This window comes from Sparus aurata, chromosome 14 (genome assembly GCF_900880675.1).
Source record: "Sparus aurata chromosome 14, fSpaAur1.1, whole genome shotgun sequence".
In the NCBI taxonomy this organism is placed as follows: domain Eukaryota; kingdom Metazoa; phylum Chordata; class Actinopteri; order Spariformes; family Sparidae; genus Sparus; species Sparus aurata.
The window spans coordinates 4,103,117-4,118,145 of NC_044200.1; the positions used below are offsets into that span (position 1 = coordinate 4,103,117).

Genomic DNA, 15,029 nt, shown 5'->3' on the forward strand with positions numbered 1-15,029 from the left:
TGAATACTTTACAAAACAGCCTGTTTGTGTACTAACTGACATTTCTGTGCATAGGTGAAAAAAAGAAAAAACAGTTGAGAGAAATAATCCTGAAAAGTAATTGCAATCAGAATATTCAGTGAAATAACTGCAACAATATCTATCAACTAGTATTTATCCGTGATGATGTCACTGAGGTCTTCATCTGCACCTTCTTAATGCATATTCGAAGGACCAAACTCAAAGCTGGTGAAAAGCTGTGGTGTGAAAGGAGAAGAAAAAGAGCAATAAGCATTTGAACACAGATGAATGTGCTTTAATTATCGAATGGGATGGGACATTGTGAGAACTCTGTCATTTCATTGTATTACTGTCCTTTTTTTTATTTTTTATAACAAGCAGAAAACAATCATAACCAGTCTGATGATGACTCGGTGGCTAACTTGCTAGCTAGCTAACGTCACATTGTTTTTGCCGATTTGTGCATGACAGTCATACTGACATATTTCAGTGTTCAGCGGGCACCCCCTCTGATAACTAAAGTTTGTGAGGTTGCTAAACTTGGTCCAGCTCCTCTAACATCAGAGCAGACGGGTAGGATAGGAGCACGGGCTGCTAATGTTAGCCTATAGCCGCTAACATTAGTGGCCAGGTAATGAAAGGGTGTTTTTCTTTTTTGTTTGATGACTCTTCTGATAGTGTGATGTTGTGAACGAAGTGCAGTGTCCTTTTTTCGCCATCTCCATTTGATAAGTGACAAATGGCATTGTGACAGTAGCAGGGTTGTCATGGTAACGCAGGAGAAATCACCACAGCTGAAGACGGCAGACTGGAAATGTCCCGTCTGTTTACAAAAACACCATCGACAACTTTGGATGACCTATGAGGGTCTTGAAGGGTTGCTCCATTTCATAGTGGGTGATTTCAACCACTAGCCCTTGTGACTGTTCTGAGGAACGAGGGGGGCAATCAAAAACGAGAGGTAGGGGTTAATCTTGGAAATGATGTTGAACCTTTGTTTCAATCAAGGGAAATCAGATCACTAGTTTTAGACAACGGTATGCTTCCAACTTCATGTCAACAGTTTGTGTTTGGCCCTTTCCTGTTTTCAGCGTGACAGGTCCTCGTACACAAAGCTAGCTCGATAAAGAAATTGTTTTCCCAGTTTGCTCTGGAAGAACTTAACTGGTCTGAGCAGAGCCCTGATGTACTGGAATGTAGACTGCTGATCAGCACTGGACCCCGAGTGTCTGAAAGGGAGCAAATCCCTGCTGCCATCTATAATATCAAGAGCAATGACTAAAAGTAGAAGAGTGGAGGCTGTCATAGCAGCCGATAAATGCCCGGGCATTTTGACATGTTCATTCATCAAAGATGACCGAAAGGCTCAGCTATCCGCATAGAGAATTTAGGGAACGTATTGCAGGTTGAGAATCAGAATAAAACATAAAACAGAATAAATGATTCCGTTATTATTTCAATAAATGTCTAAAAATGTGTTAGCCTATGTGTAGCACAGAAATACCCATTTCTGTAAAACATAAAATAAAAATATCGTGATGATGACGGAACCGGACCTCAAGCAGCGTTTACAGTTGGAGGGGCTTAATAGATCAGGAACCTGATCACACAAACATCTAAAAACTAAAATGAACATCAGAATCATTAATAAAAATGAAAACCAGTGGCTGGCAGCAGGGATAGGAGTATCACGCTGTATCTCTTTGAGCATGATCATAGCCTGGCAGCGGTGTTCAGTAAAAGCAGGACAATTTTACTTGCTGAGAGCTTAAAGAAGGAAGCCACAATAATCAAACCTGGAGGAAATAAAAGTATGAATGATCTTTCACTGGCTTTCAAAACAGAAGAGAGGGGTTTTTTTTCTCTCCCTGTAGAATCAGTGGGTGGTTAGAGTTAATTGCTATCACATGAAGAAACCACGATTGAGGGGAGGACAAAACAAGTGATGCCACAATTAAGGCGAAAAAGATCAGGAGAACGAGCTAACCTGTGTAACTATGCATAAACAAGTCCAGGGGATAGGTGTAACAGCTATTTCTGAATGTAAGACTACACAAGTGATTGCATTACATAATATTATCTCCGTCAGGATACGATGCAGCTCATTTGTCAGACGCCAGGTGTCTGAATGTTTCTCTTTCTCTCCTTGTAATGATTTAATTGGATACAGCTACTCTACATTAAGATGTTACTGCTGATGTGTTGTGTGTGTTCAGTCATGTTTCTGTGGACACACGGCACTCTCGTCCGTGAGGAGTGATAGTGCAGCTGTGCTGCTGAGAAGCCTTGCATTTAGACATGTCATTAGGTCTCCAACTCACACCTCCATCTCTGGGTAATTGGTGAGAGCTTTGTTTCCATAGCAACAGTCTCCTGCTCTGATTTGTACATCCATGTTTCAGTGGAGGTAAGACAGTGAGACACTGATGATGGTCATGATAATGTGTTAACTATTGATACTACTCCTATTTAAATGGCCAGGAGCTGGTAGCCTGCTGCTTTTCTTTCCTTCTTGATTGCTTTTGTGCTTTCCTCTAAATAGAATAGAAGAATAGAGCATTTAAAAAACTGTGAAACCAATTTCATAATCTTTACATATTTCATGACAAACTGCTATCAGGGCTATCAGAGGAGAGATTCATTTAAAGCAGTAAATACTTAAAAAATTAAATTTTCTGTCTTTTTCAGTTTTCTTCAATTGTTAAGAACCATCAAAAAACCCCAGTGCTAGTTTTTTCAAACCATACTGCATTACCAACAGTTCATCTCCCCTCCAAAACTCACTCAGACCACCGGAACACTTCATACATGTCTCAAAAAAGGCTCCTTCCCTAAAAACTAGCAACAATCCTCACTCAGAGAGCATACACCGTCACTCACAACAGTCCGCCCCAACAAACAGTCACAACAGCAAGCATTACATCAGTGATTACCTTTTGTCTTTAGAGTTTGAATGATTTTGCATAGACAGTTTTATGAAATATCTGACAAACATTTAACTAAAGATACTCTAAACCAGCACAACTAACCCAGTAATAATTAAAGAAGTGCATCAGATTGGCAAACCACCAACAACTGAACAGATGTTTCCCAGAGAGTTGATCATGAAAGTAACGAAGGCTGCAGGAGAGATGAAAACAGTGAAGTACCATCAGCACAAAGTCATGTTCTTCCACATTCTCCATTGAGGTGCGCAGACAACGGCAGCAGTTTGATGGGTTGAACAAACGTCTACAGTTGTGGAACACTGAATACAGACTATCGTTGGATGCCGAAAAGAGTCGAATGGCCTCATTTATTTGATGAACTTTGTCGTTATGGATGTGGTCCTTAATTCTGTCAGTGGATTAAACTACTCTATTGTGAACCATCAACTGAAATTATTACAAATAATTAAATTTAAGAATCCTGCAGTCTGTCACGGGGCACTCGTCAGGGTCTCCATTGTTGACTCTTGAACCCCTGGCAATAGGAATCGGGAATCATCCAGGGATAAAAGGAATTATGAACATCAGAGTTCTTTATTTGCCGATGACATACTGTTTAAGTTCAGATCTAAAGAACACAATACCGATTCTGATTCATATGGTTGACCTTCAATCAATTCCTCTTAAACCCCCGCCAGCCTTTTTCTCCACCACAAAGAAAGTATTCATTAACCCCATCCTGAATAATAGACAATCAAGACTTCGCTTAATGCTACTATAACTACCATATCATAGGGGTGGGCTACAGCTACCCAACCTCTCATGGTATTGTAGGACAGCTCGGCTTCGATTTGCCTTTTTCTGGCTCTCTGACCCTTTCAGTCTATCTTGGGTCCAGATAGAGAAAGACAGTGCCAGAGGACTGACTCTTGAAACATAATCTATAATATTAATAATAATAATAATAATAATCTATCTTTACCCCAACTCACTCAAAAAGCTTTAGCAGAATACAGCTAATCCATAATGTTAAAACAAAACTTAAAACTTGCTTTAAATCACGTTTGGGAAATAAAATTGATCCAATATAATTGGTTTAAGAGAACATATATACAACTCCTATATAAAACCCAATAAATTCAATCCTAATATCCCAGAAAGCTGTATAAAATGTAGAACAGAGAATGGAACCCTGTTTTCCCACTTTTTGAAAGGAATAATCCACCTTATTTCCAACATCATTCAGAAAGTTATCCCTGTACGCTCAGAGGTTTGTATTCCATTTTCTATTTTCTTATTCCAGAAGCCCTGAGAATTTATAAAAGTCAGTTGGTTCACCTTTGCCTAATACAAGTGAAGCGTCTTATTGCTAGACATCGGAAGATTGTCTGTTGTCAATCTTTGAACCTGTTGATTAATGACAGGGTTCGTACATAATTTTCAAGGTCAAATTCAAGCACTTTTCAAGCACTTTTAAGGGTCATTTTCAAACTTTTCCAGTACCTTATCGCTGGGGTAAAATACATATCTACAGGAATATATATACTCATGATTATTTTTTTTTTCATTTTTTATCACAATTATGTACATTGTATTATGCTGTAAACATCTAAAATGATGTTTCATAATAGCAAAAACTTTAGAAATTAAAGGAGTTTTATCCAAAAAAAGGGAAGCCACTTGGCGTTCTTCAGGCACACTTGCACCGAGACAAGGAGATACCTGAGAACACCATGTAATTTTCTTTTTTGACACAAACCTTTTTGAGTTGTTCGCCTATTCATCAAAGTTCATTAATACTGAACATGTCATCAGTCCAAATTGCATCAAATTAGCCTTCTCCTCAGCCATCCTTCTCTAGGCTGCATGTGTGATGATACACACACACACACACTGATTTTATTTCTCTTTGTACTAAGCTATCCAGTCTGATCCCAATTTTGCCAAGACACAGAGTTATAATGTCAAGCACTTAAACTAAAATCCAAGCACTTTTCAGACCTTTAAAATGCAACATTGAAATTCAAGCACTTTCAAGGATTTCAAGCACCCGTATGAACCCTGTAATGAGCTTTCTTTTTGCATAGCATTTGAAAGGCTTACATACACAAGCAAACAAAAAAGTAACATCTCTCATAAGATATGGGATTACATTCTTACATTTTTGGAATTAAGACCTCATAACCTGTGTATTTTTTGTGTATGTCTTTTTTGTTGTTGTTTTTTCCCCTCAATGGATAGACACGTATGTATGCATTCATACTGGGCTTTCAGCTCTCACTTTACTTTGAATATTCTGCTGAGACTTTCCGTGTATTTCAACATGGTTACTGCACAGATGCACACACCATTCTGTTTTTAACGATTTTTAACACTAGTGCTGTGTTCTGCTGGTGATGGAGTATGAATGATGAAAGAGCTCAAGGATTTTGGAAGATGTTGTCATTAAATGCATTCTGAGGGAAAGCAATGAAAAGTGGTTTTCGGTTTGGTCCACATCTTCTTTTTCACTGACTCTGTGAAGAGTTTCAACAGTGGTCGTTGTTGACCAGTGCACGTCAGCAATCAAAACACACTGGAATAACTACATGGCCAGATTGGAGCCTTGTCACTGTTGTCCTGATTGCAACTATAATTACTGCTATTGGACTGAAACCACAGCAGTAGAGCCCACCCACCTTGATTATCTCATCGATGAAGCACACATGAGTGACAGGGTCTCTCTTCTTCATCAGAACCTTCTGCAGATGTTGCACCTGAAAAATATGCAGCAAAGAAACCTTCATACCATATTCATCAGTCTTGCTGACCGCACGGAGTTACGTTTTGATGTGTTAATGAACAATCTGTGATGGCTGGACAGTCAGTAGGCATACCTGTCTACACGCAGCACATATCTGGTCCATCAGTTTCTCCAGGTTTGTCCACAGAGCAGCGCGAAAAGCTGCAGTGTTGCCTGGTGTCGGTAGCACTGCTCTGCCCGGTGCACCTGGGGGAAGACGTCAGTTAATTGCAATGTTTTTGTTATTTCATTGAGAAAAAATGAGATAGTACTGGCTCACAAAGAACAGATGACACAAAAAAGCCTCGATTCTTCATGGAAATCAGGGAGTCGATAAGAGGAGCCTTTCTGACATGTCCCGATACATTTATTCAATAACTAATTCACATTTTTATTTATTAAATTTCTCATTTATCAAAGGATTAGTCTGGGTTTATTCTTTTTTTTTCTTAATTAGTCATTAAATCCCATGAAACAACCCAAACCAGCTGTCTGTCAGTACTTTTTGACTTCCTGTCTGTGACTCTCAGATGTAAAATATTTTAAAAAATGTTTGAACTAGAATGGTACTTAGTAGAGCACATACCTCTACCAAGGCCCATCATCACTTTTGCACACGCTCATAGATACCAGCCACCTAGACATACTGAATTTTTCATTTATATATCAAGATTCCCTGAGAACAAAAATGCTGCTATCTCGCAATGTTAAAGAATGTCAGAAAAAAATGTTCCTGGACCTGTTCCTTTATCTGGATCCATAATCAAGTTAATCTCAGTGTGTTGTACATGGTAATGAAGGAAGATGTTACCCAGTTTTTGGACAACAGTGAAACTCTATGACACAGAGAAAGCAGATTAATGAAGGTCGGCAACACACACTCCATTCAGAGTTGGTTCCAATGTTTTTAAGATGTGTGGACGATAAGAAAAATACAGAATATCACCAGACCTTAACACTTTTTTAAATTCATATATCTATATACAGTACATTTATTTTACAAGATGATATAATCCCTAAAAATAGAAAAAAGGCCAGAGGAAGAACCCTTCGCCTGATTGGGGCTGGTTCGCTGAAGCATTGTGGGCATTAATTAGAATGATGATGAGGCGATGAAAATAACATGCACCCTCCAGCCAGAATTGACTATTCTCTGTGGCCATGGAATAATAATCTATTTTAGATCAAGCCAACTTGTGAACTAGGTCAATTCATCAAATGTCATTGTCTTTCATCTTTTAGAAATGAGGGCAATGTTTCCAGTGTGTGAGTGTCTCTGTGTGTGTAAGTGAAACTTGTTAATGAAACACATCCTCCTTGGATGTTACCTCTGGGGTTGGCCGGCTGTGTCAGGCCCTTGATGTCCAGTGCACTAGTGATGTTGTCCTGTATGGTGGTCCTGTAACCTCCAACTACAGAGCTGATGGTCTCCCTGAGACTGCCCAGGTTATAGAAGACCTGCAGGGCTGTGCCGACCTGGGTGGGATTCTGCAGAGAGGATGAGGACAGAGAGAAGTGAAGTTGGCAGTCGTCCATGGTTCTGTTTTTAGCTAAATGAAATCAACTTAATGGATCTGGGAGTTTCACACACACACACCGTACACGCAATAAACCAGAGAATAGAGGTGACAGCAGCATCTAAAAATACAACTTGCATTGATTTAATGAGATAGAGCTGTGAAAATGTAGCAAGGCAAAATCAAGACAAGAACAAGTGAAGAGAGAAGAGAAGAGAAAAGAGAGGAGACACAGAGGTCAAATCTAAACATATCCCAACTGCACTTTATTTACTCTGTATGTGCCTCAAACCATTCTTCTCTTCGACTTGTATTAATTTTTTTAATGAGGGTAATTGCTGACATAACTCTGCAGAGATTGAAGGTTTTCCAGTTGTGCCCCATTCACTGTTGTATGAACCTGACATGACCTTTATAGTGACTCCAGCTGTTACAGCATTTGTTTCAAGATTGTTGTTTAGAGTTCGACTAAAATAAAACAGAAAATAAACTGAATCTGAATGCATCACCTTGAGCCTCTTTCCAATATTTTCCTAATTAAAAACGTTTCAGATCCGTTCCTTTCTAAACAGGTTTACCAGCTTTCTGGTTTCGAGGTAAACAAGAAGACTGACGTCAATCTATTAGAACAGCAATAATCACCTATAATTATTCTGTTCCAGAATAAATCTGAGGCAAAAAAAAAAAAAAAAAATCTAAATAAACTTTAGTGTCCAAATATCCACTTCATATAGTATCTCATAGTAGAAGGAGAGGCAGCAGGTCACATCATCTGTTCCCACCCACACTCCCCCGTTACTGGCTGCTGCAAATTGAAGTCCCTGGGGCTCGACTAATTTCATATTCTTTAGATAAAGTAGAACTACATGTTGCTGCAAACCAGTTGCAGTTTATGTGCACGTCTGTCCAGACTGATACAATATGTCATGAAAACTTTGAAGGAATTTAATAAAAAGTGTTAATTTTGGAAAACGCAAGATCTCATTGTACTGACATGTTTGATTCACTCAAATCAAATCAAATTTTATTTATAAAGCCCAAAATTGCAATCACATTGCCTCAATGGGCTTTACAATCTGTACAGTGAATAATTATTCACTGAATAATTTCCAGTGAGAAACATGCTGTAAAACCACCTTTACAGCAGCACCGTGGTTACATTTTTATTTCAGCTGTGAACAATGTTTGCGTGCTGCTTGAACAGAGACAGATGGGAAGGTATGCATTGTGCTATAAAAAGGGGCAAAAATCAGTGTCTCCACCAGGATGTCGTGTCAACACCACTGCCGATCAGAGTTGGAGCTGATAAACTCCTGTGGCTACTGTAGAGTCACTTTACCCATGAATGATTGCTGATTGCACCTTGTCCATTAAAGACAAGGATTTTTGCCTGGTGTAAAAGGGTCATTAGAGACTGTTTTCACAGAAGAGTACAGAGGATTGATAGAGAGCGTCATCACATGGTGCAACAACACCTTAAGATCAATATGAACAAAACCAATGAGCTGCTGTTGGACTGCTGCTGTATGTCTCTTAGTGTGTAAGTGCACGAGAGAAACAAAAACAGAACAAGCTGTAGCCATGACAGCAGAAACGTTTCAAATGTTCACATGTGAAATATGGTCACCATCTCTGTTCTGTTCCACAGTCATAGCATTGAATAATGACCAGAGAATGTTTCTGCAGAACTTCAGTCACAGTGAAGATGAGCTTTTACCCCATGGGTACAAAATGTCATTACCTCATCATTGTATCTTATAAGACATTTGTGTGAAATTGGGCATAAACTCCACGAAGGTTTTGCCGAGATAATGTGTTCATGAGAACAGGATGGACAACTTAAAAACACTTGGGCCGATGCAGAGGCATATAAAACATAGAGGCAATCTTATACATGAGAGGAGAGGAGGAGTTCTTCTACGTGGGTCAGCTGAGCTCCCACTCAGCAGATGGGCAACAGGGTCTCTGCTGGCACAATCAGAGCACCGAGGTGAAACTAGCTCCCACACACCCCAGGCCGCATGTCCAACTGCTTACATAACATTCACAATAAACAACTCCCAGGCTTGATATAAGAAGCCGTCACTGTGTGTGTATACACTACATATGTGTGTATCTGTGTGTGTTTCTCTACAGCTCCATATGTCCACACAAATAACACGGTGACAGAAGTTCTACTCCAGCAGTAGTCATGGTAAAAATACTTCTACCGAGGGTGGAATACACAGGGGGAGAGCAAAGTGTGTGTGCATGTGTATATGTGTTTGTGACAGATTGTGTGTGTGTGTGTGTGTGTATGTGAAAGAGAGAGAGAGAGAGAGAGAGAGAGAGAGAGAGAGAGAGAGAGAGAGAGAGAGAGAGAGAGAGAGAGAGAGAGAGAGAGAGAATGAGTGTATGTGAGTATGTGTCTAATTTTGGAAGCAAAGCTTACTGTCTGGGCGTAGGAATAAAAACCTTCAACTTGAGACAGTTATGTGGAGAGAACTGTGAAGTAACCGTATCCTGCAACTTCACTCTGCCACCCGCTTCTGACACACCTGTTTATCTTCTTTGTTTGCACAGACAAAAACATAAATCCGCCAACTTAAAATTGGAAGAAAAAAAAAATTATTCAGTGTAAAGCTACTGTAAATGAAGTCAACACTTCCTGGAAAGAAGTTTTTTTTATGAAAACAGGCCTCAGCATCCTGTCAGTTCTTTAGTTTTTACCCAAGCTTGCAGGCTGCCAATGGTTTACTTACAGGAGGTCAGCAGAACTTCAAGCCTCTTATGTACACTGCTTTTCGTTTTTAACAACAATGAACACTATTGGAAAAGGTTCACTTCTGTCGTACAAATAATACAAGTTGAACTTCTGAGCTGCAAGAGTTGGTTGTTTGTCTCTGTGTGTCAGCCCCACATCTTGCCCAGTGTCAGCTGAGATCGGCTCCAACCCACGCCACCCTCCAAAAGAAAAGTGGTTGTAGATGGATGGATGGATGGATGGATGGATGGATGGATGGATGGATGGACGGATGGATGGATGGACGGATGGATGGATGGATGGACAGATGGGTGGATGGATGGATGGACGGATGGGTGGGGTGGATGGGTGGGTGGATGGATGGATGGACGGATGGGTGGGTGGATGGATGGATGGACGGATGGGTGGGTGGGTGGATGGATGGACGGATGGGTGGGTGGATGGATGGACGGGTGGGTGGGTGGATGGCTGGATGGATGGACAATGTGTTTATGTGGCTGCGAATATTAAAATAAAATAGTTTAACCAAATTCAAATGATCCATTTGTGTGTGCATTATGCATCACAAAATAAAGATAACATTTTAAAATCAAGGACATATTTGCAATGTCATCATTGAAAATGTGAAATTGTTTCAATTTAGAAAAAAAAGCATTAGACTGCAAAAATGATAAAGACAGACTGACAGGTGTGCAACTTAAACTTGAAAAGGAAATGTGCATGCCCTGCTTTTATTTTGAATTAGGAGGCTATGTTTTCACCTGTGTCCATTTGTTTGTTGGTCAGTAGCTCGGTTTGTCGGCATGATTTCACAAAAACTACAGAACGCATTTCTACGAAACCTGGATGGAGGATGGCTCTAGAGCCCATTAACCAACCAATCCAAATCATTGACATTAATTTCTCGAGGAATAATGTATCCCCCATACATTATCCCCTGAAAAAATTAATGTTCCATTCTAGTTACTGTTTTTTTGCCTCAATTTCCTGCAGGAGGTTAAAATTGAAATGAACTGTATGATGAGAGGTCGGATTAGATGTCCTGTGATATTAAGATGGAGAAGGTTGTGCTGCGTAATTCGGATCAGAGCAAACTACCTCTAGGCTGATAAACATTTTTATCATCTCTGCATTTGGAAGAAGGACAAGCATAGCATGGCTGCACACAAGCTGAAACACTACGACAACACTCTCCACGACACGGACAACATGTCATCATAGACACTGAACAGACTGCCACACACACACACACACACGCACACACACACACACACACACACACACACACACACACACACACACACACGTGCTAGAAAATGCTTCCTTTAATGGGACACTGTCCCCTTGAGAACAAGGCTTTCTGGGGCAGATGAAGGTTAGCAGAGCTCACATGTGCTCTCTCTCTCACAAGTATATTACAGAACATGTATATATACGACATGCTCATCTCTCTTCTACTGTTCTCCTTCTGGTTGACTTACAACCGACAGCTTGACATAGTTTTTCAAAATAAAGTGGCATCAAATTTCCTTTTTTGCTTTCAAAAATATGAATAAAAACAATGTAAGACTTGACAACAATGAAAATTACAAATCACATCACCTGTGATGTCGGAAAAAAACTGTACTTCCAGTAAACTAGAAAAATAAAATTATAGACTGTCAGAGTGCTTTACCCTCTGTGACCCTATTACTCCATTGAAGGAGCCAATATGTGATGTTAACGGCTGGGAACATAAATAGTAACTGCGTGGAGTGGCGGGGCTGCTTCTGGGATTTGCTTGACGAGTGCATTTACATGCAGAAGTTCATTCTTATTAATGTTCAAAGAAAGCTGAAGGTGGAGAGCAGGTGGGCCTCTGCCATAATTACTTCATTCTCTAACAGTCTGATACAGTTAACAGGAATGTACAGTATGTACAGAGCAAATACCCAGTATACCTTTTCCAATGTGGTGGAATATCTGATACTGTATGTAGTAGCATACAGTATATCGTTCCTGATCAGTAAGTAGGAGAACCAGACTACAGGGACAGGGTTTTTGCCTGTGCACCACCCACGAACCTGCCATGCTTATTTACTCTACTTTTATTTAATATTTAATAACAGAATATTAAATGAAATTCTCGAGTAGCTGGTATCCAAATAATGATAAAGTCTCCATAACAGCTACAGGCGCTAAGCATCAAAAGGGATAAAAACATTCTGGAGATTGGCATTTCCTAGAAGGAGAGGGAGGAGAATTGGAACCATTGGACAACCTAAATAAGCCAAAAGGAAAAAGTTTCTCCTTGTCAGTGTGTTGTGTTTGTACCTGGATCTCCATGCCCTGCTCCAGCAGTCTCTTTGCCTGGTTCTCCACCTCCAGCCTGGCTCTGCTAATCAGCAGCAAGTCATTCTCAATCACCTCAATGCCGCTCAGGTCCACGCCTTGGGACAGATAATCTGGAGTACACACACACACACACACACACACACACACACACACAGACACACAGACACACACACACACAAAGAAACCACATGTTCATACGTTTTCTAGTTTCTTTTCCATTGTCATTCATGTTTACTAACAGTTTGGGGATAATTCAGTGGATTACTTATCAAGATTTTATTGTACCGATTCTTTTGCGTAGCTTTTTGATGACATCTCAGAATGGTGTTGCTTCATCTCTTAAGGTCATTTTTAAGGTGTGGTTAGTGGTGTTGTTGTATCGGAAGCAGGTCTAGACAATACTATTCATAATTTACAGCATCCCAACATTTCCCCATGAGCAAGGCGGGAAAAAACCGATACCTCAGAGCAGACTGAAGCTTTATAAACTACAGTCCAAAACAGGGATCAGTTACTTTTAGACTTTACTTTAGGGGGATACAAATATCATGTTTAAATCTCCTGTCAGTAATGGCCCTGTCAGTCTGAAACTCCATTAACACATTGTTAACACATCATTTTTCTGTCATTTCATTTGCCTCCAGTTGACAGTCAAGAGGATGAAGGGACTGGTCAGCTTGACAGAGTCGCCAACAACACTCCAAAGAATAAAGAAGCACTTAGCACTTCTAACTGCGTTTGAAACATTTCCACTCTGCTTTTGCCTCGGTTTTGTTTGTCCACTCACCTGCTTTGGAAAGCCTGATTGGGCCATTAGAGAAGGCCGAAACTGATCTAACGCAATCAATATGTGGGATTCTTGTCCCACAAATCTAAACACAGCTCTACCATGATGATTCCAACATCAATGACAGCCAAACTGCTGCCGCGATCTTCGTTTCTGCTGTTCGCTCTCAGTCATTAGCACTTCAACGCTACCATTCAAGGTGAATTACAAATAAGCAGAACAGCAGAGTTTGCAGCTCTTAGTGCTGGACAAAATGTTACCAACAGTGCTGTTTTTTTAATAGATTGCATGAGGAGGATCAGGTGACATGAAGTGTCTTTTAAGACTTCTGAGGCAGTGACGCTGCAGCCCCGACTTGAGTGGGAAGTTCACTAAGCAGGAAGGAAGAGAGAAGCAGGGCCAAGCAGAGAGATGAGCAGGCTGGAACATGGAGACACAGCTAAGATATGAGGAGAGAAGACAGACAGCTGACAACAGACTGGTGTGTGACTAAACCAGGAGCTGCTGGTGCAACCTCCTTCTGCGGTAGTCGGCACTCAGAATGTATATCAACAAGAAGCCGGTGAAGGGGGCCTTCAATATTTCAGTAACATAGTTAAAAGCTGCTGAATCAGATGTTTAGATGAATTAGACTATAACCAATTACATCACTTCTCCAAAACACTGTCATTGCTCTAAGTGTTTTGGGGTTTTTTTGTCCAGCAACTGAGGTATGGAACCAGAATTTGCCCCATTTGTTTTACAGATCCTCAACAATTTCAAAGACTTGACGAAAATGTACATTTCTAATGTGAAATAACGTGAAAAATCTGTAGATGTAATGAAATTCACTTCTTTATTCTGCAAACGTATCTGAGCTTTACACACGTTTATATTTTAAAAACTCTACGTTACAATTAAAATTAGATCAAAATGGCACACAGAAGAGCGCATAGTTTACCTCCGCCAAGACCACTAGTCCCCTTTATTTCAAATCAGGCTGAATGCAGTATCAAATAAAACAGATTTAAATCCAGATTTCAAATTGTCCTCACTCATAGATAGCAGCCACCTACTGTACTGTGATACGTGTTTGGTGTGCCATTTCCTTTCTGATATGACATGAAAAGCAGTGCGCTTCATTCCCTCAATCTCATGCCATCATTCCAAACAACTCTGGTGCTAATTGTCCTGAGTGTCAGCATCTTAGTGACAGCCATATGTTTTAACACAGAAATATAGGAAGACATTACGTACGAGGAAATTAGCTAATTGAGTATGGGAAGAGATGTTAGGGTGTGGGGCCTGATATCAAACCTTTTTTCCGATGTGCTATTTGTCTTGAGCTGCAGACTGTTTGCTCTTCCTCCCAGAGAGACAGAGACAGAGAGTATTATCAGGCAGGTGGCGGGCTGAGGCACAGAGGACCAGAGAATTGGACTGGAGCCACATTCAATTCAAAAGCAATCCCCTCGAAGTCTCAACCCAACCCAAGACCACAATCGAACAGCTGAGCCCCGCATCCTTTTGCTTGTTTAGATATGTGTGTTTGAGAGAGAGAGAGAGAGACAGACAGAGAGAGAGAGAGAGACAGAGAGAGAGATCCTTTTCTGACTTGTCTCATAACAAACACAGCCAACACAGGCCATTGGATATCATGTGTTGGTTCCCCGGGGATAAGCTGTTCTCTGGCACAGATGTGCCCTGGTTTCCGTGCTGGGGGAATTCATTCAAGCTCACTCTTTAGAGGACAACAAGATGTTCACCAATAATAAAAGTTACCCATACATCAAAATGTGCTTCACCACATTGGAATGTATCATTGTATAGCAGCACTTGAAATTAGCATCATGGCAGAGCTTACCCCCCCTTTAGCATCACCTTGGCAATGTAGGTAATCAGCAGAGTGGGTTGTGAATAAGCAGTAGGGAGGGATGCTTCCCGCTCTCAGAGCATATTT

At 40.4% G+C, this 15,029-nt stretch overlaps 1 protein-coding gene across 1 annotated transcript in view; it reads right to left on the reverse strand.

The window, feature by feature from the left end:
- The window catches only part of cog5 (component of oligomeric golgi complex 5), a 65,117-nt gene that overhangs the window by 18,564 nt on the left and 31,524 nt on the right, over positions 1-15,029 (reverse strand). The window contains exons 7-10 of the mRNA XM_030439395.1: positions 12,283-12,413; positions 7,038-7,197; positions 5,804-5,916; positions 5,606-5,683 (exon numbers count right to left, since the gene is read on the reverse strand). Coding sequence (XP_030295255.1) covers positions 5,606-5,683; positions 5,804-5,916; positions 7,038-7,197; positions 12,283-12,413 — 482 coding nt within the window. The remainder of the gene's footprint in view (positions 1-5,605; positions 5,684-5,803; positions 5,917-7,037; positions 7,198-12,282; positions 12,414-15,029) is intronic.